The sequence below is a fragment of the Neovison vison genome, chromosome 2, assembly GCF_020171115.1.
Source record: "Neovison vison isolate M4711 chromosome 2, ASM_NN_V1, whole genome shotgun sequence".
Classification (NCBI taxonomy): domain Eukaryota; kingdom Metazoa; phylum Chordata; class Mammalia; order Carnivora; family Mustelidae; genus Neogale; species Neogale vison.
The window spans coordinates 108,210,188-108,236,618 of NC_058092.1; the positions used below are offsets into that span (position 1 = coordinate 108,210,188).

The 26,431-nt window shown below is 54.9% G+C and overlaps 1 protein-coding gene across 2 annotated transcripts; it reads right to left on the minus strand.

Moving 5' to 3' along the window:
- Positions 1–2,913: 2,913 nt before the first annotated feature.
- On the minus strand, positions 2,914–25,167 carry RORC (RAR related orphan receptor C). 2 transcript variants are annotated; one of them, XM_044239259.1, is made up of 11 exons: positions 25,080–25,167; positions 22,853–22,882; positions 11,854–11,939; positions 11,367–11,508; positions 9,650–10,162; positions 9,295–9,416; positions 8,034–8,166; positions 7,762–7,869; positions 7,467–7,577; positions 6,051–6,160; positions 2,914–3,170 (listed from the first exon to the last, which is right to left on the minus strand). In XM_044239259.1, exons 1-11 carry the CDS (start codon positions 25,117–25,119, stop codon positions 3,009–3,011), a joined length of 1,557 nt encoding a protein of 518 aa, XP_044095194.1. In that variant the 5' UTR covers positions 25,120–25,167; the 3' UTR covers positions 2,914–3,008. The 2 variants fall into 2 exon arrangements, with proteins under 2 accessions (XP_044095194.1, XP_044095196.1); XM_044239261.1 differs by lacking the exon at positions 2,914–3,170 and having other exon boundaries at positions 6,077–6,357.
- Positions 25,168–26,431: the final 1,264 nt, after the last annotated feature.

Here is a 26,431-nt window from a genome sequence, read left to right on the forward strand (position 1 = left end):
TGTCCCTGTGCCTGTTCTGGGAAGTCCACCCGACAGCTAGCTCTTTATCACAACTGCTGCAGTTCCTGCTCATCCTTTTTGCTGTGCATTCAGCAAAAGTGCAGTGAAGCATGTAACCCAGCTTCCCTTCCTCCTACTCCTGTGAGTTTCCTCTTGGTCCCCAAAGCCTGCTGGGCCAGGGGCTGGGGGATCTGGGGACAACCCCTTTTCTTTATTTTTAAGGTGGCTAATTTAATCACAAACTTCCCTTGCCAGTCTCCATGGCTACAGGACTGGCTTCCAGCCACTTTTGCAGGAAGAAATGGGTGTCAGAACCACTTATTTCTCTAAATGGGATGGGGTCTGGGGCAGCATCTCTTCAGGGAACAGGAAAATTTCTTCTTGCGTCTATGTGGCAGTCCAGAAACACATCCGAACCTGGATTATCCCTTTTAAAGCAGACCTGACCGAGGTGTGGGGACCTGCATGGGGAGAGGGCTCTTGGGGGAAAGACTTCTGGAATTTCCACACTGAAATGTGGGAAAAATCCATCCCAGAGGTAGAGGAAGCACTGGGGAGATGGATGGAGGTCTCCTTAGAGTCCTTCCCCACAGGGGCCTCTGGGACATTTTAGTTTTCCCATTGAAGTCCAGCGGGGCCAAGATCAATGGCTGACCAGAGCCAGGAGGGGAAGGGGGGGGGCTGGGGACAGCTGGTGGGGAGGGACAAGAGGGGCACAAACCCTCCAGCCTGACAGGCATGTTGGTCTAGCCATGTCTCTGAGAATGCTATAGAGAAGGGCAGCTGCAGCCTTGGGACAAGGGGTGGGGTCACTTACCGGAAAAGCTGGAGGGCGGCATCAAGTTGGACATTGCATCTATCTGGGGCTGGGGGCCGTCCCATTCAAGCTGCACCCCAGGGCCGGGGTGGGGGCTGGCTGTACCTCCGGGTATGTCTCACTCCTCGCCGCCTGCCACCCGCTGCCCGCCTGCCTGCCTGCCCACTGTGGCTGCTGTCGCTGCTGCGGCCGCTGCTGCCAAGACCGAGGTAGAGAAAAGAGCCAGAAAGCATTTCTCCTTTTTTTTTTTTTTCCTCTCTCTCTTTTTAAACCAGGCAAGAATGAGTCTGCAGCAACCCTGTTGGTGCAAAATAAATAAATAAAGCAACCAGGGAGGGCTGCAGCAAGCGCCACTACAGGAAGGTGAAGGGGTGGGGAGCACACAGGGAGACTTTGGGGTCCAGGAGGGGTCAGGAGGTAGAGGCAGCCAGCAACTCGAAAAGGTCTCTTGTGGACATCCTGACTCCTCCCTGGGGAGCTCTGGGGCCCATCACCCTCCTCAGGGTTGTCTTTTAGTCTCCCAGATGCAGGGAGAGTCTGTGCAGCCTCTCAGTCTTAATGTCCCCCAGGGGTAGCATTTTGTGGGGAAAGTTCTCAGTCCGGAACATCTCCCATGGGGCTTAGTTTGAGACTCCTTCGGTGGGGGTTCCTGAGCAGCAGCTCCCAGGCCTCCCTGGAGGGCTGTGCAGAGTGGGGGCTGCAGTCCTTCTGATGTTCATGGGTCGCTGGGTTAGAAACCTGGGTCTCCACACAGGAATGAGACAGGAGAGCAGCTTGTCTGTAATCGGATTTAAGAACCCTTGCCCCTGTCCCTGCCACACATACCTATGGGCTTTAAAGTCATTTTATGAAGAATAGCACAAGTTGGGGTTTATGTTTAGCTGACTAAACCCCTCCCCTGAGAGGAACACAACACCCCCACATCACTGGCTGTTTATCCCTCAGAGGAGGGCTCACAGTGATTTGTAAAGCCAAGAGAAGTTCTGTGGCACGATCACAGCTAGACACACAGGTGTCTGTCCTGTTCCCTGGTCTCCCCCTTGCTGGAGTTGGGGTGAAATGACGTCTATTTCCTTTCCACGCGATGAAGGATGACTCTTCCAGGGGTTCGTCTGTGGGCATCTGACTGACCAATATCCAATCATCTCTTCTTCTTTGGGGTTTCTTATGCTGACAACTGGGGCTGGGATTGAGTTTGGGCCACCCCAGGTCTAAGATTGGTGGAACCATGAGAATGTTCTGGGGTCCCTCAGGATTGGGACTCTTTCCCTGAGGCCACTAATTGCCTCTGAGCTGTGACCTCAAGGAAATCATGTTAGGTTAAATGTGTCTACAAAGGTAGAGGTAGAGAATTGCAGTTTGAGTTTGTGAGTGTGTGTTTCCTTGTATGTGGATGTGTGTCTCTCCTCAGATTTGTGCTGACGCCTGAAGTCTATTTCTAAAGTGCACAGAAGTGGTTTGAGTTCGAACTATCTGTGATGTTCTTGGCCTCCAATTGTATCCTATCCCTGTACACAAATGCCATAAGGAAATTATCCCAGCCCCTTACCCCCATTCCATCCGTATTCTTCACATATCCTGTTTTTTTTGTTGTTGTTGTTGTTTTTTGTTTTTAAAGACCCTGGGAAAAGGGCAGGGTGCCCAACCATTTCCTTGCTGAGCTAAGAGGAAGGGGGAAACAGAAAATCTAAAGATTCGGATTCATGTTATGTACAGGTTCTCCTGGGCTTCAGCCATCAGTCTCTGAGCTTGACATATTTCACCAGCCAAAGCCCACGGGGAGATGCAATGAGGTATTTTAAAGTCCTATTCTTAGCTTCTGAGCCCAGAGGTGAGTTCTATTCGTCCAGGGTGTCCTGGATCTGCCTAGTGTCCTGAGGACACCATGGTCCTTCTAGAGGTCCTTATGTGCCACCCGAGGCCTCTCAGAAGCTGGGGGTGAAGGGTCATGGGAAAGGAGAGACAACAAAGCTGAGGCTGGAGATGGTGTTCCTTCATCGTCACCCTCTGGCTCTTGGCCCCACTGCCAGGCAAGCCTTTGGGGGAAAACCAGTCTCAGCAACTGCACACCCCTCAAGAATAGGCAGGGACCACCCTCCGGGGGCACAGGTAAGAAAAATGTGAAGGTGGGATGAGATCCGGGAGGAATGCCAGTAGGCTGTAGGGAAGGGAAAGGAGTCCCTCCTCCAGGTCACTCGGACAGGCCTTCAGGTGACTCAATTTCAGTGCTGAAGAGTTCCTTGTAGAGTGGAGGAAAAGCAGCTTGGACCACAATGGGGTGGAGATGCTGGAAGGTCTGCAACTTTTCCACGTGCTGGCTACACAGGCTCCGAAGTTTCCCCTTGGGGGGCAGCTGGAGATGGGTTAACAGGGGAGGAGGGTCAGTACTCTGACCTTCTCCCCAGAGCAAAGATGTTCTCTCCTCCCTGGGCTAGAACAGCCTGCCTTGCTTTCCCCCTCTGCACTTGGCACTGGAAGAGGGACTTGGTAAGAGTTCATCACAGGGGGGTTATGTTCAGGAAACCGGAGGCAAGCAAGGGCTGCTGCGGGACAGGTGCATGTTTCCTGAATGAACCCCCCCCCCCTTACATTCCTGCTATTCCTAAAATGAACCCTGGTGAGTACTCTAATTCACACTTTCTGCTCTTAGAAGAGTGATGCCCTGCAGCTCTGTTGTAGTCCATCACATGCCCCTGGGACCTTACTTGATGCTCTTCTCCTCACCTGGAATACCTTTCTGATCCTTCTTTGCTTGGCTAACCTTCCTCACTTTCAAGTGTCCCCTCCTCTGGGAATATTTCCCTAACCTGGATGAGGTGCCTTTCCTTTGGGCTTCCCTCTGTGTAGTAGCACTTAAACCCCATTTTAGGAAAACGGTCTAATTTGTTTGCCTTCCCACCCTAGCTAGGTTTAATTTCCTTAAGTAGGGTCTCTCCTTGTCTCCCTCTCTCCATCTCCCTCTCTGTATCCTCTGTTCCTGTCATAATGCTTGGCACATGACAAATGCTCAATACCTCTCTGAATTATAAACGGTTTCCAAGCAGGTACCCAACACCACCAGTACCAGTACTCAGCCAGAGGGGAACAAAAGAGGCCCAGAGACCCATGAGGAGACACAGGCAGGGAGACCTCACTGGGGAAAGGCTGAAAAAACCATTCAACCTCTGCAGCTTCTGCTCACTAGCTGCTCCCTCTTCCCCCCACTTAGTTTTCTAGGAAAGGGGCAGTCAGAGAAGACCAGGCACATAGATCTCTTGATATCTCTTGGATTCATAGTCTTCTCATTTCTGCTGGTTTAGTCTGAGTTTGTCTGGACTGCCATAGTAGCTTCATCTGCCATCCGTTCATCACTAACTGTTGAGAACCTACTCAACTAGGCACTGTGATGGCTATGGTGATATGTCACTGGATAAAATAAAGTATAATAAAATAAAATCTCTAGCTTTATAAATGCATATTCTAATGAAGGATCCAGAAAACAAATATATAGTAAGTTTGAGAATTTCTTTAAAAACAGTACTGCCTGGGGAAAAAAAAATAAAAACAGTACTGCCGGGTGAGGGGTGGAGGGCTTTTTGCCTCGGGCGGTCAGGGAAAACCTTTCCAGAATGAAGAGATGGAGCCATTTGGAAGACTGGGGAAGAACTTTATGGGCAGCAGGAACAGCAGATACAAAAGCCCTGAGATGCACGTGCGTGTGATGTGCTGAAGGAATGGCAAGGAAGCCAGAGCTGCTGGAACAGGTGACTGAGGGGGTGGTGGGAGGAGAGGAGGTGAGAAAAGAAGTCGGGGTCATATCATGCATGAGGCCAGTGAGCCGTGACAGACTCTCGGGTTGCCTCTCAGCAGGATGGGTTGCTACAGCAGGACTGAAACCTGTGCTAAATGGCTCTCCTGTAGGATGGCCTAGCGAGGCCTGGGGGGCCTAACAGGCCACAAGAGAACACTTGGGGGTTAGGTGTGATGGTGGAGGGTTTGTATTCTGAAGGTGAAGCCAACCAGATCTGCTTTCCAGCTGCGCTCCCAGGCTCCAGTCTCTCCTTCCAATCCGGCCGACCGGACTTGAAGTTCTTTCGGACTTAGAATGTTGTGTAAGTCATCTCTAACCTCAGCACCTAGCACTCACTGTGCCTGGCACATAGCAAGGACCCATTGCTTGAACGATCACATAAATTGTTCCTCTACGTGGGTTCCAAATTAAATTGCCTAAATAATAGATCTGATGATATCATTCCTCTAGCCTTCGGAGCTCTCCATTGCCTGGAAATAAAGCCTTCATCCTTTAATATGGCACTGGACGTCCTCTCTGATTTGCTACCTGACCTAATTTCAAGACTGTCTTCTGCTACTTCCCTGCCCTCATCAATGCCAGCTCTCAATCTTACATGTTAGAATGTGCCACAGCTATTCCCCATATATGTGCTATTTTGCCTCCTTATTTTTGCCAATGGTTCCCACAGCCTGGAATGCTTGCCCTACCCCCATGAACGTCTGTTAAAATCTGACATACTTCATTGCCAACCTTAAATGCCACCTTCCTAGGAAGCGTTTATGACCCACTCCTTTTACCCCAAATTATTTTTAATTCCTGTTTTATGCTGTAATAACATTCCCCCACTATCTCTTATCGAAGTAACCTACGAGTGGTACGGGGATATGGCAGCAGAGCACTGGGATTAAATCTTACATTTATTACTTACCAACCGTGCAAACTTGGACTAGTTGCTTAAGTCTCCTCATCACTAAAGGGAGGTTTTAATACCTGTCCTGTTGACTAAGCTGCCCTGAGGATGACTGCATGTCTGGGACAGCCGCATCTTGTTAATTGCATTACTATTGTATCACATACCGTAGGCTATTCTATATTAGAGTCACTGGTATACGAGCCTCTTTGTACCAGACCAGAAACGCTCGGTGAGGGCAAGGACGGCCTCTTGGGATCTTTCCGTTCCACAGTGCCTTACACAAACAGGTGCTGGGTGAGTGTGGGCTATATTAAGCCAAATTATTTCCTGGCAGTCCCTCCCAATTCCAGGTTCTCTTAACCTTCTGTCTCCATGCACATGGAAGCGACATCTCATCCCCTTGGTTCCCGAGCTGCTGCAAGCTCTCTTAACACAACATGGCACTCAAGGGCTTCCTACCCCCAACCTTGGAGCCTGGCCCTCGCCAGTCCTGGGGGCCCTGCTCCTGTACTCGACCTGACCTCCTCCACCTCAGGGACTGCTCTTACCTTAGCCAGAATGCCTTGGCGGTGAGTCTTGTAGAGATGGTGATGAAAAGCCAGCTCCAGGTTGTGCTGCAGCTGCTCTACTTTCCTTTTCTCTTGCAGCCCTGGCCGGTCTGAAGGAGGGCATGGGACCATAGTGAGAACAAGAAAGAACACGGACGTTAACGGCCCCCAGAAGGGTGTATCAGTTTGGACATCTGTGCTGGATAGTGGCCTTCTCGGCTGAATGTGTACGCACGTGCATGTGCATCCTGGTTTGGTCATGAGAAGCTCTGGAGCCTGGGGCTTGGCTAGCTGTCTACAAGGAAAGCTGGGGAGAGATGAAATGGATAAGGACATCCAGTCTCCTGGGGAGCCAGGGTGGCTCAGTCAGTTAAGCATCTGCCTTCGGCTTAGGTCATAATCCAAGGTCCTGGGATCAGGCCACGCATCTGTCTCCCTGCTCAGTGGGGAGCCTGGTTCTCTCTCTCCCTCTGCTCCTTCTCTCTTTCTTGCCTTCTCTCTCTCAAATAAAATCTTTTAAAAAAGTAAAGAAATTGAATCTCCTGACTCCAAGCAGCCTTCTCCCTGGTACCCTGATATTTCACATAGCCCATTCAATGCTCGGATTCCACTATGGGGGGAAAAATGAGAGGGAGCCCTGTCTTAAATGGCTCTGCTGAAGCCTCCTAGGCCAGCACTAGGGCCTCTGCAGCCATCTGGGGCTAATTTCAACAGACAAACCACCTTTTGCCCTGGCTCCATAAAATGGCCAGAAGTCATCTTTTAAGTCTTTATCTCTAGTTCGAAGGATGTGTTTAGGTCTCTACCCACTGGCAGAGTCAGACAACAGATAATTTTGATGGGCAAACTCAGGTTAGTAGCTCGACCCACTTCTCTGAGTTCTCCAAATTCTTAGCCTTCCCCAGCTCAGCCCAGCCTGCTCTGTTTCGGGGGGTGGGCCCCCCGAGTCCTGCCATGACAGCGCACGGTCCTCAACCCAGCTTACACAGAGCAGTGATCCCCACGCACATGACAATCACCTGCGGGAGGCTATAAAAAATCCTGGCGCTCTGGCTATTCCCCAGATCAATGACCTCAGAGTCTCTGGGAGTGGAGCCCAGGGAAGAATCACTTTTTTAAAATCTCCAGGTCATTCCAGTGTGTGGCCTCACTGAACTGAGTGTCATGAGAGCTCAGGAGCAGAGGAAACTCTCCCTGGGAAGTGGCGCCCTTCTTCTCTTCCTCACGGCTCCCCAGCTCCCCACTTCTCCAAGCCCACCTTGGAGGGTGTTTCCCTCCCTGAGGCGCCTCTGAAATCTTCTCTCTGCTCTTTAAAGCCATTTCCCAGATTTAACCGCATTTGAAGGTCCAGGTCCTTCAGCATCCGTCTCACTCCAGCCACCTGCATGTCCCTCAGGCAAGCCCTGCGACACTCACTGGCATTGATGAGCACCAGCGCTGTGTAGAGAGCGATCTCGTCCTCAGAAAAGCGCAAGGAGCTCAGGGAGCGGGAGAAGTCAAAGATGGAGCTGATGAGCTCACTGCAGCCTGAGAGAGGGAAAAACCAAAGGATGAGCAAGGTAGATGAGGCCACTGCGCCCGAGGACACCCGCCCTCTTGGTGTTGGGAGCAGGGGGAGTGATTTGCCCTGAAAAGAGGGAGCCTGGGTCTTGAAGCTTTAGATGGACTTGCCATCCAATTCTGGTCTCTCTCATTTACCCCTGCCCCTCACCCAAGGCTCGGAACAGCTCCATGCCACCGTATTTGCCTTCGAAAAAGACCGTGTGGTTGTCAGCGTTGTAGGCCCGGCACATCCTGACCAGCACCACTTCCATTGCTCCTGGAGAGGCGGGGGACAGGCGAGCAGGGGTCAGGAGGAGCCAGGGAGCTGGCTAGGTGCCCCTCCAGTGTCCTGCTTTCCCTAAGCCACCTCCCTTCGCTCAGCCCCACCCCACTGCATGCTCTCTGCCCCTCCCTCCAGGCCTGCCCCCAGTCTCCGGGTACCTGCTTTGAGAAGCACAATCTGGTCATTCTGGCAGAGCTCCATAAAGCCTGAGAGCCTCTTAGCGAACTCCACCACGTACTGAATGGCCTCGGTGAGGCGGTGGGCACAGCGTTCCCACATCTCCCACATGGACTGCAAGGAAGGAGGAGGGTCCCACTGTAGCCTCGTTTATGACCCTGTCACCCTCCCACGCCCCTGGGAGCCCAGACTGATAAACTGCCGTCGTGAAGTTCAGAACTCCCACACTCTCCACTCTGGCATTTTCAGCCCATTCTCAGCACAGATGCACCCTCGGGGTCAACTCTTGTCATTTGGTCCCACTCACTGAGCACCCACCAGCCACTGGCACCAAGTTAGCTGTTGTGAGGAAATGAAACAAAAGTCTGAGATGCAGCTTTGCCCTCAAAGGGTTTGTGTTTTGTTGAGGTGAGAAGCACATACTGACCCCTCTCCCCGTAAAGTCCTGTAGAGCAGGAAAAACTGAATGCCCAACGAGTGTTTTTTAGAACAGGTGTGATAGGCAAGAGCATAAACTTTGGAGCCCGGTGGATCTCAGTGTGCCTGTGGCTCTGCTACTTTATGACCTGCGGTAAGTCTGTTGACTTCCCCAAGCTCAGTTTCCCAGTCTGTTAAATACAGAAATAAATGCCAGCCTCGTAGGTTGCTGTGGTGAGGGTGGAGGATCATTTCTGGGAAGCGTGAATTTAGCAAAGTGCCCGGCAGAGAAGGGGTGTTTAACAAATGGGAGTCAGGGTTCTGTCTATTGCTATCACACAGAGGGGACGGGAAAGGAGAGTGTACTGAGGGCTGTACACACCAAGGTCTGGTTGCTGGCAGAGGTAGGATGAAGTCCAGGCAAAACACCAATAGGAGAAAAGGAAAACCTGTCCATCTGCTACACATAGACGCGTAAGCACACACACACCCCAGACTTAAAAGCAGGTACACGGGGCACCTGGGTGGCTCAGTGGGTTAAGCCGCTGCCTTCGGCTCAGGTCATGATCTCAGGGTCCTGGGATCGAGTCCCGCATCGGGCTCTCTGCTCAGCAGGGAGCCTGCTTCCTCCTCTATCTCTGCCTGCCTCTCTGCCTACTTGTGATCTCTGTCTGTCAAATAAATAAATAAAATCTTTAAAAAAAAAAAAAAAAAAAAAGCAGGTACACACTTGTGTCTGTCTGCTTCGCCCCAGCCCACTTGCATATGCAGGTAGCCATTTCTTACCCTCCCCCAAGCCCCTCCCACATGGTCTCCTGGCCTCACCTTCGTCTGGTAGCCGGCCACCTCCTCCCGGGAGAAGATGTTAGGGCGCTGCCGTAGCAGGTCCTCTAGCCGCAGCTGACACGTCTCTCGGTAGGACTTACAAACGTTCTGCACCAGGTGCTCTGGGGACAGGGGAAGGCACAGGCTTCATCTCAGCCAGCTGCGACCCTACCCATACTCCTTGGGTATGCCCTTGGCCTATCCTTGGCCTGGCCCACCCCTGTTCTACCTCCCACCCCTAGGTCCCTCAGCTCCCTGGGGCTCATGTTTGGTGTACACAGGGTGCTGACTAGGGCCATTCTCTTGGAAGCCCCTCCCTCATCATCCCTACCCTCTCCGCCACCCCATTGCTCACCAGTCTCTGTCAGGGAGGCATAAGGCCCCTCTGGGGCGCTGTGGAAACTGAGGCTGCAGTAGCTGTCCGGGCCCTGTCCTGGTTCCTCAAGCCCAGGATGCCCGGCATCCTCAAAACGAAGTCCACATCTGTCAGGGCTCAGCTGGCTGCCTGTGCTGTAGAAGCCCTTGCCAGTCTCAGCCTTGCCCCGCTCAGGGCTGTATTCCAGGTGGTATGAAGCCCCGTCAGGCCCGGCCTTGGCCAAGCTGCTGGGGTAGGAAGACTCGGAGCCCGGGGCTCTCAGGAGGCCAGGGGGGCAGGCCGCGGCCTCAGGCAGGTCAGGTGAGGAGCCCAGGGGCAGCTGCCCATCAGGGAGCCCTATAGGGCAGGCGAGGGGGTCGGCCCCCTGGCCCCCCGCTGGTGGGGTCTTGGCCACCTGTCCCCGCTGCTGCTGTTGCTGCCGCTGAAGCTGTTTCTGCACCTCGGCGTGCAGGCTGTCCCTCTGCTTCTTGGACATGCGGCCGAACTTGACAGCTGAAAGAGGTCGGGGATCAGGAGTTTTCAAGGCAGGAGCTCGGGGTACAGGACAGCATTGACAGGCATTTTGATCATTACAGAATTCACTTGCTGTTCCCTGAATAGCTGGCTCCAAGCACAGCTTCTCCAGTGTGGCCTAAGAACCTCCCCTGGGGACCCCCACTTTTGCTTGAGAGCCCTTCCACCTCTTGCAGGTGTTTGCCGCGGGCTATGTTCAGCCCAGTCTCCCAAGCAAACTCTCCCAGCTGGAAACCAGCTTCTGCTGGTAGCAGAATTCAAGCAGCAAGTCTGGACTGAGGAGTCTGACCTCTTGATGTCGGGGCTGGGGGTGGTCGAGTTGGGTGTCTCGAGCTGTATTGGGGTCACCTCGCCTGTCTAGGAGGGTCGGAGGAAGAGGAGAGCTGAGAACACAGGTCTCCCTGTGGTCAGGCCTGCAGGCTCCCTGGTGACCTAGATACTCACCACAGCCCAACCCAGGCTCCGCGGCTTGTTTCTGAACATCCTCTTCTGCTCTCTCTTTCCTGCCTTTTCACTACCCCCCACACCCCTCCCAGGTGTGGGGGCACAGCCCCTCGCCCCGCCTGCCCCTTTGCACCCCTGCGTGTTTCCTTTCACTTTGTTATTTTGGGCGCTGAAAAGTGCTGACAGCCTCTTTCTGGCTCCTCCTCACCTCATGCCTCCCCCAACCCCACCCTGGGCTCCCTCTTGGTGGTGATGGGGGGCTGCACTGAGGTGGTGGGCAAGGGCTGAGGAGAAAGGCCTCAGGAACTGCAGCCCTTACCCTCATGCCTTCCAGGTGGTTCTCAGGCTGACTCTGGCTCCAGTCTTTAGCCACTGTCCCGTGTCCTAGCAAGGGGATGGGGGTCTGGGGGGATGGTGCTAGCTCCGGAGCCATGGGGCAGGAGGGAGTGTGGAAGCTGGATAGTAACTGGGCCACAGGCAAAGGAAGTAAGGAGAATCGATCCCAGAAAGAAGGAAATGAGGAGCCTGGGGCACTGGGGGAAGGAGGACTGTTCTAGCAGAGCCTACAGTTGGGGACCACGAAGAACTTTGCTGAGGTGTACCCCCACAATGCGTGGCCAGCCCATGCCCCATGGATGGAAGGACGTTTCTAAGGGGCAGCCTCTGCCTAGCACAGCAGACCTGCCTGCCTCTTTGGAGACTCCAGGGAAACCCCAGGAGGCTGCCTGCTTGGCCTCACCATCTCGGGACATGCCCAGTGCCAGGCATTTCTGCAGGCGACAGTGCTGGCATCGGTTTCGGCTGGTGCGGTCGATGGGACAGTTCTGCTGGCGGGTGCAGGAGTAGACCACATGGCACTGCTGGCTCCGGCGGAAGAAACCCTGGGGAAGGCAGGCAGAGACCTCAGTTGCCCATCTCGGCCAACCCCAGCTCTGTCCCCAGGGCTTCCAGCCCAGGTTCTGACTCCAGCATTCCCAGACCCCACGACCGGTCCGTTTTCTCTCCTCCCTTTCTTAGCAGAATTACGACTTGCCACACAGTCATGTCCCCAGATTATGGAGAGGCCCTCCCGAGTCAGGCACTGCTCCAGCAGCCCCCCAGCTGCCTCAGGAGACCGACCCAGTGTCAGAACAAATGCCACAGAAAGAGAACAAAGCCCACATCACCCCTTCTGTCCACCTTGGAAGAGAAACTGCGTGCGAATGTGCCTGCTTGTGCATGCTCACCTTGCACCCCTCACAGGTGATAACCCCATAGTGGATCCCAGATGACTTGTCCCCACAGATTTTGCAAGGAATGACTTCAATTTGTGCTGAAAGAGAGAAGGAACAGTAGGTCAGCCCAGGGACCTCATCTGCCTCCTACCCTGCGCCTCTGGGCTGTAGATACAGGTACACGGTGCTTCCCCACCCTGCTCCGGCTTGCCCTACCCCGTCTTGCAAAATGGAAGAAGGGCAGTGCCAGTGCTGCCCTGCAAAGGGTCTGGGGAGGCCGTTTTCAGTTTCACGGGGCGACCAGGAGCTGTCTCAGCTCCATGGGGGCAGAAAATGCAGCTGCAGAGAGGACACCTGCTCCACCCTTGAAGTTGAAAAGCTCCAGTTGCCACCCTCCCTCCTGAGGACCTAGGAGCTCTTGCTGATTAACAACACCTGCTTCCCGCCCAGGGGGCTTCCTCTAGGCCACCCTCCCCCACCAGGCTTTGCTCCCATGGGCATAGGGTGAGACATGGGGGTGGGGGGAGGAGATGAGGTACGTTAAGGCAGGAGGCCCCAGGGGACCAAATAGAGATGCTGGCCATGCTCTGGCTGCGCTCGGCTGGCAGTGAAGGCTCAGGGATGGGCTGGGCAGCAACCAGGGGCCAAGAGGACACTGAGTAGGACCCAGAGAGAGTAAGGAGGAGTGAGATGGAGCCCAGGAGAGGGCTCAACAAGCCAGGTCTGTCAGATACTGAAGATCCGGTTAAGAATCAAACAGGACGCTGAGGCCCCAGGCCCTGGAGCAGAGAGTGGGCAGCTCTGCGTGTGTGCGCCCAAGAGAGTGCCTGTGTTTATAGGCCCAATCACATGTGCGCCAGTCATGGATGTTAACTCTGGCTGGGACTAGAGACCATCTCATGCAACCTTTGTCCTTTCCTTTCCTTTCCAGGTGGACAGATAGACCAGACAGGGTAAGGCGATTGGCCTGGAGTTCATGCAGCTAGTTTCCTCCAGAGCTGGGTCTACACTCTATCTCCCCTGCTTTCCATTAAGTTGTTCCTTATACCTGGCTTTGAGGTCCATATGCCATCGGGCATGTATGAGGATACGTGCACACATAAAAGGTACGTTTGTTTGTTAACTGGCAGGCACAGTTGCCTGTTGGTGTGTTAGTGTTTGTTCATTGGCCAGTAGGGCCCCCGGCTGCCCACTGAGCCCATCATGACCTTTCAGGGCTCCAGATTCTTCTCCTCTACTTTGCCCTATCCCTTTCAATGCCCAAAGCTCTCTACTGAGTTTCAGGGACCAGCAGTTGGGCTTCTCCCAGCTTATCTTTGAAGGGAGTTGGGATTTCCACTATGTCAGGGGGTTTTATCCATCCCAAGGGGACAAGGGTCTCTTCTCTGCCGTGGGTGCCTTGCTGCCTCCCCTTTGAGCAGGGAGGCTGAGTCTGAGCAGGCCAGAAAACTGATCTAAGCCCCCAGCCCCAGGTCATCTCTGACTGGTCCCCAATTGTGTTCCACTGTGAGGGTCAGTGGAGGCAACAGGTTGCCTGTAAGGCAAGCCTGTGTTCCGTTGAGCTTACCTCCGGCCCAGGCCTGGACCCTGGTCCTGCAAAGGGCCTCCTGATGTGAGGTGGGGAGGGGGACGGTGGCTTGCCCACCACCCCGTGGAATTTTGTTTCTCTCATCTTGAAACCATTGTCCCCTCAAGCCAACTTGGAGCTGAGTCAGAGTAAGCAGCTGCCTTCTCCTGGGGGACAAGGCCCAGGGGTGTCTGCAATTCCCTCACGAGAAGTCACTTCTTTCCCCAACCTCAGCCCTCACTTGCCTGCCCAACATCCACATAGGAGGGTGTGATCATCATGGACAGATGGCAAGAGAGCCTTTCAGATTCTTCCCAGTAAATTAAGAGCAGATTGGAATGCATGGAAGGGAAGAGAGAACAAGAGAGGACTGGAAGCTGGAAAGGGGGCAGAAAATGTGGAGGCACCTGCATGTCAAGTCACTTAGATTCTCTAGGCCTAGGTTCCCTTGTCAGTGAAATCAGGATTAAAAAAGAACATTGTTTGTCTGTGGGATGATTGTAGGTAGGTCAGTAGGTGTGATGACATTACCTACGGAAAGCACTGTGTTTCAGAGGCGAATTCTATGTATGCTCTTACTACGGAGCACAGCTGAGGGTGAAGAAATGCAATGGGCACCTGAGGCCCAGCAGAAGCCTTGTGCCCCATAGAATTGTGTTGTGCTTGCACGACCCAAGCACGTGTTGTGCTTGCCTTGATACCTTCCCCTCCAGCAGCATGGGTCTCTCTCTCTGGCCCTCAGCTCAGAGAGGGGAGAAACCAACGTGGGTCACCCAAAAAAGCAAGCAGAGGGGAGATTAGGCCAAGCCACAGTGGGAACTCGGACTCCAGCCCAGCAGTCAACCACAGGCCTCCTGGCCTCTTCCCTTCTCCCAGAGCCACATCCGTGTGCGTGTGTGCGCCAACCACACAGGTGACCCAGACCCATCTCTCTCTGCCCCACACCTGACCCACAGCTGATCCCAGCTCCAGGAACCTCACAACGCTGTGAACCAGACCTTGCTCTTCTCATGGGATGGTGTAGCCAGCCACCATAGGTATACCCCTTCACAGGTATACCTATGCCTGGGGGGATGCTGGAGTTTGGACCCCAGCCACCAGACCAGCCAATCTTCAGGGTTCCCCAACCACAGGCCCGCAAGACAGAGGTACACAGTGAGGTAGGAACATGGAGTCAGAGTTTCTGGGCTAGAGGGGTCCAGACCCTGTAGCTTCTGAGCTCGAAAGACCGAGAGGCTTGGGACTGGCAGGCAACAGAGATTTAGACCTTGAGATGGAGAAACAGGGGCAGCGACACAGAAAAACCCACAGTGTGGTCCCAGTCCCAGTGCCGTGAGCCTGGCCCTGTGTGTACCATCAGGCCCTCTGCTCCCACTGCTCCCTCCTTCCCCTGCCACCTGTACCCCGTTCAATGCCATCTGCCCGAAACCTCAAAGAGAAAGTACTGGTGCGCATGAGTGTGACTTGTGGAGGTGGGGAGGGGAGAGAACGGGAAGGGCTGGCAGAGGTGGCAGTGGGGTGAGCAGGAGCTGAAAAACACCTCGGATCCCTCACCTTCACAGCCTACCCCTGAGCCCCTGCCTAAAGCAGCAGGTGATGGGAACCTAGGTTGGGGAGGGGGAGCTGAGTAATCACAGGATTACTCAAACTGTTGTGCTGGAGCCTGGCCTGCCAGGAACTTACCATCTAAGGGCCTGCGGGTGCCAGGAACTCGAACCAAGCAAAGGTCAGGGCTGTCTAGGCCAGCCCCTGTGGCCCCCGCTGCTTCGGGAAGATCTTTGTATCTCATTGTTGCTCTCTCCTGGGGGGCCCAGCAAAGGAAACTCTCACACTCCCAGGAGACAGAAGTGCCTCCTTGCTCAGGAAGGCTCCTGAGATCATCTAGGGACTTTGTGATTCTAGCCCTTTGCGTTTCACACAAGATCACCGAGGGATCTTGTGAACGTGTTGTGAGCAGGTCCCTTCTCAGGTGTGGGGGCCCAGATTGTGCATTTGGACAGGCTCTGGTTGGTGCTCACTCTGGCTGGTCATCAGCCTATGCTTTTGAGTAGCAAGAATCTGGGCCCTCTTGAGGCTTTTTGGGTCAGGCGGCTCCTCCTGGGGGTTGAGGGTAGGGTTGGTCATCTCCTCCCTCAGTTCATTCTTGTGTCTTCTCTTCAACCTGGGAGACCTCTAAAGCTTCAATTCTGATAGGGTGCTGGAATCTCTTCTGGATTGCTTCAGAGACTAAAGTATTCCCACGGAGCTTGCTATGCACATCTCCTCTGTGGGGAAATCCGGTAGCAACAAAGTGGTCTGTCTGCCCCTCCCTCCAACCCCTCTAATCTCGCCCTTCCCACAGCTGTGAGATTCACTGATAGCGCTCTCTGAATGCATCCAGAGCCTGGCCCTGGGCCACCTTAGGAAGCCAGCTGTGAGCCTTGTCCAGGTGCCCTATGCCACAGAGAGGAAGTGGTAGGAGCAAAGGAGGGGCTCTAACCCAGGGGGATCTCTCCCCTCAAACCCCAGAGCCTCCCCTAGCCCTGATGGTGAGTGGGTGCAGTCAGAGGAGCCGTGGGGTCCTTAGCTTCTCCTGGTGCTTTGTCAGTCTCCTGCTGGGCCTTCCTTCTCTTCTCTTTCTCTCTCCTTTTCTCCACTGGACAGTGATTAAGGTGGGATGGTAGTGATAGACGTCAGCCTTGGCTGAATTCTTACTCTGCGCCAGGCTTTCCATATGTGTTTCCTTAATGATTATGCCATTACTTGCCTTGTCCCCCTTTCACAGATGAGAAAGCAATCTGGGAAGGTATAAGTGGCTTGACTACAGTTACACAGTCTGAAGTGGAGTATCTGGCATTTGAACCCAGGTCTTTGTACCTCGAGAGCCCATGTCCCCAACACCCCCTCCAAGGATGAGATACCCAAATACATCAAGGAGATGGGATAGGGGTCAAGATTATTGGCTGCAGAGGAAAAGTGTGAAGTGTGGAGGTGGGCTGGGAACAGAATTCAGAGAGGACCCCCTGTGGAACTAAAGCTGACACTCGTGTCTAGTGTAAAGACCCATGGAGACATGGCTCCCTCTGTCCCAGCTCTTCCTCTCTGGAGCCCACCTCCTCTTGCCTTTACTCATGTCTTGGGGCAGGCTTCCAAGGTCAAGGTGGAACAGCTTGCCTGACCCAGCAGAGCTCCTTCAGGGGTGTGGACTGGCTTTCATACATCTTAGTAGGCCTCTGCAGAGATGAATGAGTGAATGGGAAAGAGGAATTCTTAGTTTAGCTCCTCCCAACCCCCCACCAGCACAGAGACCACAGCTCTGGCCAGGGGTCCCCTGTGTACCCCAGCCTGCCACCAGCCTCCCTCCTTTCTCAGCCCTCCTTCCCACAGCTTCTGCAAAGCTGGAAACCACGGTGGTGGGTGCCACCACAGGGGAACAGGAGGGGGAGGGTCAGTGGGGGGCCAGGAGAGAGCTGCTCTCTACCTGCTGAACACTACTCCCAAGCCAGGGTGAGGATTTTCTGCTGATACACCCAGATCCCGGGGCTGAGAAAGTCGTGAAGCTAAAACTCAGGTGGGCGAGGGAGAGTCTGGGGTTCTGAAAAGCCACGAAAGCCAGCCAACCACCTGAAACCCCTCCTGGTGCCCCCGCCACCCCCGCAGTCTGGGACAGGAGAAAGGAGGGGAAACAGAAGAATTGAGTGAAAACAACCAGTGCATGGTGGGGGAGGGGATGAATCACCAGGAGGAAGCTCTGAGGAGTGGGAGCCCCAAGTCCCAGGCACAGGCTTCCCAGCCGCCAGGGTCGGAGCTCCCTTCCACAGGGCTCTGCCGTTCCAGGACACATGGAACCCAGTGACACTCTGGCTCTGGTGCTGAGTCCCGCCCTGTTAGTGTCCCTTTCCGAAAGAGACACCTCTGTCTGTTCTGAGGCCAGAGTCCCAGGACAGCATTGCAGTGGCAGAAGGAGTAGAGGTTAGATCTCAGAAAGGACTGGTCATGGAGGACGAGAGGAGACCCCAGGGCTGCCTTCCGTAGAGGGCTCTTAGCATGGGAAAGTCCCTGTTCCCTGTTTGCGTCAGGGACACAGAGGCAGGGGAGGGGAGGGGTGCCTCTGGGACGGGTGGGGACACCAACACCCATGCTTCGCTGTACGGGACAGGCTGGGATACTCCAGCTGCTAGTATCTTGGGCTGGGGGTGTTTGGGATTCCTGTTAGGAATGGAAGAGAGGAAAAGGCAAAGGTGCAGGGGCGATACAGGGAAGGAGGAGGCCCTTTGTAAAGTCTTCAGGTGGCCCTGGGCTCTCAGGATAAGAGCTGTGACCCCCTGGGGACCTGGACTTCTTTCTGACCCACTGCTCATCATGATCATGACCAGAATTGGGAAGATCAGGGCACAGCAAAGACAGGCATGAAACCTCCCATCTGCCCCCCACCCCCACCACCTCGCCATCCATAGCCAGTGCTGGGGCCTCATGCCTCTTGGCTTCACACTGGCATGTCCTCAGAGAGAGAGATGACTAGGGCCACCATGCCTCTGGTTGGCTGGGGAGTCTGTTTGGCCAATGGACTTTTCCTCTTTACTTAGCAGCAGGTAGCCATGGCGAGGAGCTGTGCCATCCATGCCTCCCTCTCTCTGCCTTCCTGGACGCTGTCATTATTTCACGTCTCCCCTTGGCCACCCATCCTCCTCCCTCTGCATCTCTCTCTCTGTGTCAGTGTGCCTTACTGTCTTCTGTGCTCCAGCTCTGTCTTGGGTTTCATACCTTGATGTTTTGGTGGTATTTCCTGGTACTTCTCCATTTATAGCTCCATCAGGACATCACTGGGCTCTGCTCCTCTCTTTATTTCCTGGTCTGTGTCTGCCCCTTGGTCTCTGGGTGTGTCATAGTCCCCAGCCCCCAATGTGCTGCCTCTCTCTGACTATGGTCAGAGGGCTTGGAGGTGGCTGGCATTCATTAGGAGTGTTATGGGGTGGGAGTGGGGGACAGTCAGGTAACCCAGGGCCATGAGATACCCAGAGATGTCCAAGTGAGAAGCATTGGTGGCATCCAGTCCCAGATCGGAGGGGACCCCTCTCTCCTATCTACCAGCCTGGATGGAGCTGTTGGGGGATATCATGTGGAGCTGCCTAGAAGCTCCTTCATTCAGTTCTGGGGACTCCTGCTCTCCTGCCGAGCTCTGAAGCATATCTGATCCTTGCTTGCTAGGGTGGATTTGCTGACTGGAGGTCATTTCTGGGAAGATTAGTTTGCTAACCTTTGCTGCTAATCAGAAGAAGCTAGAAGGAAACAAAAGCTCCAAAAGGCCCCTCTTCCTGTGGAAGGTTTGGCTTTTTTCCTCGCCTCACTGACCCACCCAGCTCATACACCTGCACTGGGATCTCTGTCCCAAGCTCTTCCTTTCCTATGGCCTCCTTTTCGTCTGTGTCCTGGGAGCGTTGAGACGCCTTCACCAGCCTTGGGGATGCTCACCTTGGGGACCAGGGCTCTCTTCTTGGTCATGGGTCCTTAGAACTGGGAGCCTCTCCCAAGCTGGTTTTGTTTTTAGGTTCAGCTCTCTTGTTTTGTTGATGAGGAGACCAGGGCCCAGTGACCTGCCTAAGGCTACATGGCAAGTTAGTGACAGAGCTGGCACCAGAACCTGGTTTTTAGACTCTCGACCCATGGGTCTTTCCAGGACCCAATATGGCTTCTCTTCTGTGGTTTGTGGGAAGACCCCAGGTTGAGGCTGGGGCTGCCTCAGGCCTCAGGCCACAGGGACATGGGGCTTCCCTTTTGCGCATTTGCCCGCTGCTCTGAGAGGTGTTCTAGCTTTCCTTACATGAACACAGGGATTGTCTGATTCACCCATCCTTGCTCTGCTAGAAGGCACAGGGACCCCAGACATCTGCCTACTAGCTGTTGGCCCATGGCTCCACACCAGGAAGGGGGTGAAGCTGAAGGCTTTCTGCTCCTATCTCCCTTCCCCTATCCCCCTCATCAAATGGGTGACTGCAACTGGGGACACACACACACACATGCATGTTGAGACCTGGATGTCGGGTTCGGACCCCTTCTACCTGCTGATCTGGCTTTCCTTTCCCTGTCCTGCTGCTTTGGGGCACAGCAACCCCTCTCGCCGTCTGGCTCCTCTTTCACCAACTCAGAGGCAGGTTGGAGGCATGGAGGGAAATTCTGCAGTGAGAGACCGGGTCTGTGCCTGTCAGTTAGCAGCCGCCCTCTGCTACAGCAGTGGGATCTGGGGCGAAGCTCTCCCCTTCCTGGGGCTTAGTCCTTTCTTGTTAAACGAGGAGCAGAGCACCTCAGATAATCCAGCAGATTGTTTCCACGGCTCACGACAGTGGCGTTCCTCTACAACCCCATGTATTACCCAACCCGCTCTAAGAAAATTGCCCGGGGAGCAGGACTTGTCAGTTACTCCACCCATCTCCCAACAGACCTTGGCCTTGACTGGGACACACACTGTCAGCAAGAAAGAGCACTCAGCTTTGCTCACACTGTTCCCAAGACACCCCTCTGTTCTAGAGGCCCAGGGATGACGATGGCGTCCAGGCTTCCCCACTCCCACGTGGCCCCCATCACTTACTTCTCATGACTGAGCCTTCGGCTTTGCTGCCACCTCAGCTCTCTGTCCTCAGCAGGGGGTGGTCCAGGGATGGGGCACAGCTGGCAGCTGGGTTGGGGGTGAGGCCCTTTCTGCAGAGCCTCAGCTCGTAGCTCTGCACCTAGCTCTCTCCCAATTCTTCTGGGGCAGGGGGGGGTTTAAGCCACCACCACACAGGTGGCCGAGTGACAAACCCCCCTCACCGCATCCCCACCCCTTCTGGGGTGCAGCAAGTAGGATGACAGGCGCCCCACGTGGCCAATCTGGGCCCGGGGCAGGGTGTGAGGGGCGGGGCAGCCAATTGCAGGGGGCGTTGGAAAATTCCAAAACCACATGCGACAGCCACACGCGGTAAAAGCTGTTTCCACCCGCTGGGGTAGTTCTGGCTGGGGAACCAGAGTGGAGCTCACAGGAGTCGGGCCAGGTTCCTACTCCCCCCTCCCACTGAGGACCCAAGCCTGACCCTCTTTGCCAGGTGACTCCGGGGACAGGGATGTTTCTAGAGGTAAGTCACAGGATGTCTGCCTGGAGGGGGCAGTGGCTTGTGCCACCTGAGACCCTGTGGACTGCCAACAGCCACCCAGTGGGGTGCGATCTGGGAGGCTGCCCCACCGCCCACCATGCTCAAGCCCTCCGTACTGACGTGGTGCATGCCCCGGGGCTAGGGAATCAATGATAAGAGCAGCGGTAATAATCATCAGACAAATACCCACTATCTGCAGGAAGTGTTAGTCTGTCAGAAATTTCCTCAAGAGCAAAACTGAAATTGGAATGCAGATAACGATGATAGCGGTGATGATGGTGAGGGTAATAATAATAATAATGTTTACATTGTGCCAGAAACACTTCTTAAGGTTTTATATGGATTATCTAATCCTTACAAAATACTTTTATGAGGTAAGGTACTGTTATCTCCATTTTGAAGATGAAGAAAATGAGACAACAGAGAAGTGAAGTAACTTGCCCAAGGTCACACAGCTAGTAAGTGGTGGGGTCAGGATTCAAACTCCGGCAGTTTGGCCTCAGGAATGGCAGGGTTTCTCTGGTTCAAATCTGCTCTTGCGGGTGTGTCTCAGCTTGAGAGGTCTCCTGGCATGTGAGTCTAGAGTTTTTCGGCCTGGGGGTCCTTCTGAGGGGCTCTTTCAGCCTCATATCTGCTCTGTGGGGTACCTCAGACTGGGAGTTCCCTTTTCAGGGCCCTCTAGTAGCTAGGCCCTCTTTTTGTCTGGGGGTCTCTCCTGGGTTCCTCCCTTCTTGGGGTTGTCTTGGAGCCCCTCCTTGGGGTTGTCTCAATTTGGAGCCTATTTCTCTGAGCCTCCCAGCCTGGGGGAGTCAATCTCTCCTGGGTTCTCTGTACCAAACTTCTTAAAGAGGTCTCTGATCTTGCCAGGCCTCCAGCAGCTCCTCAGCCTGGTATAGGCTTTTCCCCACTGGCCTTCCTCTGGCTCTCAGGACCTGGGCAGTGGATTGGGGTAGGGGCTGTCCCCCTGGCTTCTCAGAGGACACTCTGGACTGGGGGTAGGGGCATGGTTGCCCAGGACCTTTGGACTGGGAAGGGGGCGTGGTCCTGGCCAAGGTTTCTGTGGTAAGAGGTTAAGGTAGGAATGGCATGTAGCCTCTTCCAGTTCCAGCTGCTCCGAAAGTCCCCATTCTCCCTCCCCACCCACATATGGTCCCTGGCTCCCATCCCCCAGCTCACAAGCACGTCACTCCTTGACCTGCTTTCCTCCCAGGGCCCTGCTCAGCATTTCCGTGGGGCCCTGTGGCTAGGGGCAGGCGAGGCACAGATCAGGATTGTGCTGAGCAAAGCAAGCCCCCACCCAGGAGGATGTGGCATCCTGGATGCCCCCCCAGCCCCTGTCTGCCCAGCTCAGGGACCAGGGGATGCTGTTGCCTCTGAGATTTCTCTATGGGGAACGGGGAGGCTCTAAGCAATCTTGGAAGCCAGAGTAGGGTCAGCGGGCTCTCCGGAGGAACTGGTTGGTAATCCAAGGGAGGGCCATGGAGAAAAGCAGGTGGTCTCTTGCCGCAGAATGGTCCTCTGTCCTCCTTAATTCAGGGACTTATGCTTATGGAGGCCTTCCCCCAGAGTACCCTTGGGCTATTAAGGGCAGCGTGCATGGCCCTGATGGGATAGAAGCTTTGTGACTGAAGTGGAGTGGGTGCATTTTCTGGGAGAGTAGTCTCTCCCACAAAATAGGGGACTAGATCTGCTGTGCTGAGAGGTCCCTAAAAGAGGGTACATACTCTCCAGTATCCTTGGGAAATCCTTCCTGAGCTCTAGACCCCTTCCCACATGCTGTAACCTCAATCTTTCAGGGCCCAGAGTGTCCCTGGGTATTATGTTTCCTACAGAGGTGAAGGCTTTCCTGCTCTCCAGCTCTGTACAGCCTGGCTTGTTCACACCTCAGGACGTGTTAACCACTGAGAGGAGCACCAAACTTGGCTCAGCTGCCACGAAGCCTGCTGGCACAGGCTCTCTGAGTTCCTGAGGCTGCCCCTGCCTCCCTCTGCTCTCTCTTTCCCTCCTTTCCCCTACTGGCTCCTGTGCCTCTGTCCAGCACCTCTCCTCTCAGTCTCCCAAGGATCCCTTTAATAATCATTCTCTCCTTGTGTCTCTGGTGCCCCTTCTCTGTGGGCTTCCCCCTGATCTGTCACCCTGCTTTTGAGGTTTCTTCACCCCTCCCCCTGCTGGGCTCCCCATCTCCCCTCTTTCCCTAAGCGCTGCCTCTGCTGCCTCTGCTGGGCTCCCCTGTCTCTGGGCCTGCTCCGAGCCTTGCTCTCTTGCACACAGCCGCAGAGCCCTGTTCAACTCATCTCTCCACACCCCATGCCAGGGGCTGCCCCAACCCTCTACTCACAGGTGTGGGTCTTCTTTGCAGCCAGCAGCTCTGGAAAGAGAAGACAGAGGGCCGGGGCCAGAAGTTGAAGACCACTGTGGGCATCAGGAGACAAACCGCTCCCCATCACAGCCCCTATCCTACCCCATTCCTTCCTCCAGAACCTGGTATCTGAGCAGAAGGTAGCCCCATCTTTCACAGTACCCGTCTCTCCGTTCTCTGACCCTCAGGGCCTCCGAAGTGCCAGGCTTCTCACCACGACTGGGAGTCCCCCAAACTATTCCTTCTCTCGAAATGTCCTTTCCTGACGCCCTGCTCAGCGTTAAGCCAACTTCTCATCTCTCAAGCTTCCGATGGGAGAAGCTGCCCACGCCCCTCTCTCCTGACCTCGTGCTGACACTCAGCCCCTTGCGATTGGTTTCCCAACACTCACGGCCATGTGGTTATCTAACTGCTATCATTGTGTCATTATCCATGAAATGAGGCTCTCTTGCTACCTGGGACGCTGTCTCAGGGACCTTGTTATTCCCAGAGCCTTCCATAGTGGCTGGCCCATTAGAGGAGCACATAAATATTTTGGAGCTAGAGTTACAGCTCTGTGGGAGTTAAATCTCTTGGTTGCTTTCTGGTGCCTGAAAGCACCTAGGGCTTCCAGAGGTATGAAGATTGAGGGTAAGACACTGAAAATATCTGGAGGAAGAAGAGAGAGATTCTGCTTTCCCAGACATCTGGTCTACCAGCCCGCAGAGGAGGGAGTCCCTTCCTACTGCTAGTGCAGGTAGACAGCAGGCAAGTAGAGTGCCTGGGTGGGTTGACACGGGGTGGGCAGGGACGCACATACTTCTGAGGGGTGGCTGCTAAGGGGAAAGCCTTAGCTACAGCGTCATGGCAGTCATGGTTTTAGTGGTGGGGTGGGGAAGGTGGTTATTCATTTATAGCATTTATTGAACACCTACCAAGGGAGCCCCTGGGAAGAAGTTTTTCCTGCCAGTCCTTGATCCCTTTCCTACCACACACAGCAGCTTCTCATAGAGCACAAGACCAGCCTTTTGTCCCAGAAAAGGCTGCAGCCCTCTCTTATGCCCCCTATAATCTCCCTGACCTCCGAATCTGCTCTCCTGTTACATTTTCCCTTCCGCTGCCCAATCCTGGACATCTCTCCACCATCCCCCACATACTGTCCTTCTGCACAGGAGATGCTCCCCACTGGTCAGCTTCTTCAAAGGGGCAGGGTTGGGGGGTGGTGGTAGTGGTGATGAATGGACTAGAAGTGTTGGGCTTTGCTGGGGTGGGGTGGGGGAGGATTGCCCCAGGAAGGAGGTTCCATCCGGCCCCTCCCCCCTCCCCCTGATCCTGACTGGCCCCACCCAGCTTCCTCCCTGACGTGGCACCTCTCTCTGGCCTCCAACCCTGTACCTTGGAGCAGTCCCAGGAGGGGGGTGCTCCCCTCACCAGCCAGCCGGTTGCCTGCCTGGGAAGTGGATTTCTTCCTCCACCAGGTGGCCCCAGAGCCTGCTGGCCTCACTCGCTTTGGTGCTCATTACTGATCAAGCATGTGGCAGTGGCTCCCTCTCTGAGAGGGTCTCTGAGTTAGACCACACGTGGGGCCAAGGACTGCCTGACTCTGTCTCCCACTGCCCCGGTCTGCTGCAGAAATGAAACCCCACCCTCCTGGGCCAGTGGGAAGGAAAGTGCCAGGCTAGTGGGCATAGGCAGCTGACAGGGTGTGCTTGCTTCCACCCCCGACCCTCGGTTTGTCACCGTTAAAGGTAGGACAGGTCCCTCCGTTGTTGAGTGAACAGAAGGTGGAGTGGCCAGCCTTCCAGCGGTGGCTAGGTTCCGTCCCACCAGCAGTGTCGCCACCTCCTCGCAGGGGGCGCTCGTGCTGGGGAGGGCCTGCCCACATTCTGACTCTTCCTGGCTCAGCTCCTCACACCCCCACCCACCCCTGCCCCACACCTGTTGCTTCCTTCTCCACAGCTCCCTTTCTTTCCTCTCCATGTGTTTCCTGCTTCTCCCCCTTTCCATGCTCTCCTCCTCTGCTGAGTCCCCAGTCTCTCCTCCTGCTTCTCCTTCAGTTTCCATCAAGACTGGCCGGCATCCCCAGCCAGTCCATCTCTCTCCTCTTTTCTTGTCTTGTCCTCCTCCTTCTCCTCCTCTCTTCTTGACCAAACTCTTCCAATCTCTCTCTCTTCTGAACCTCCTGGCAAGTCCTTTCCACCTGCCTGCAGGGCCATGGGCCTCTTACCCTGCGAGGCTCGGTGCTGTCTCTGTGGGCCCCTGTCCATGGGGCAGCTCCCTTGGTGCCGTCCTTGCTGCCCTGGCTGCCCAGGAGGGCAGGGAGCAGGGCCCAGGAGAGGGAGGAGGGAGCAGGGAGGGAGTACCTGGCCCGTCAGCAGGCAGGGGAAAGGAGTGGCTGGCAGAGTGGCCTGGCAGCAGGAGGGGACAAGGCGAGCGATTGGAAGAACAGAGTTTGGAACCTGGAGGAGAAACAAGAAAAGGGAAGGGGATTAGCATTTATTGACCACCTATGTGTGCTGGGCCCTTTGCCAGATGCTTTATGTAGGTCCATGATTTTTTTTGATCCTCACAACACCTATCATTATTCCAGATTTACCCCTAAGCTACATGATGCTCAGAGAGGTTACTGACTTGCCCAAGGAGAGTAAGTGGCTGAACTGTGATTTGAACCCAGGTCTTCGTGACTTTAGGATGGTGTGTTTTCTACCTGACCAAGAGAGGCAGCAAGAACAGAGGAGATGGGGAAGGGATGGCTTCTCTGGGGGGTGGGGGGGACGGATTGTGCTGCTTCTCCGGGATGAGGTCAGACTCATCCCATGGTTCCTCAATTTCTTGAAGTCTCTGGCTGCTTAGCCCCTGCACCTCCCTGTCCTTCCCCTGAATTCCCTGGCTTGCTGATGCCTCCACATTTTCCTGGTCTGTTGGGGGCATTGCAGGGCTGGAGGAGTGTGTGGGGGCAGAGAACAATGGAAGGTGAGCAGCCAGGAGAGATGCCCCTGCACTAGCTGGAGGAAGTAGAGGCCCCCCACCTCAACTCAGTGGGCCCACACTGGAGCCCATGCAGAGGAAGGGCTCTGCAGAAGGCTTCAGGACAGGATGAGGCTGGGGCAGGTCTTGGATGCCGCTTCTCTCTCGCACAGCCTCAGTCCAGAGTTTGATTAGCTGGGCCTGGCTCTCCTGGTTACCCAACAGGCTGGCTGGCCAGGGGCCAAGACGCAGTGGGGCGGCTCCCTGGCCCCAGCTCCTGCTCTCGCTCCCAGCTGGTAAACAGCAGAGCAGGAGCCAGCCACACCACAGCACGTGGCACCTGGCATGGAGATGGCGGGCGGCTGTCCCTTCCCTCTCCTGCCCTCCTGTCTTGCCATCCCACCCTCCCGCCCCACCCTGGAGCTTTGCACTCTGCTGCCATCAGCACCTCCATTCCTGGGTAACTCCTGGTATCTCCCAGTGGCTGCAGCTTGAAGGACAAAGGCTAGAAGTGAAGAAGGACTTCCCAACTCCTAGGATGGTGGGCAAGGAATAGGGAGTGAGGAAGAGTAGAGCGGCCACTTTGGGGGACCTTCTTATGCCAAGATTCTG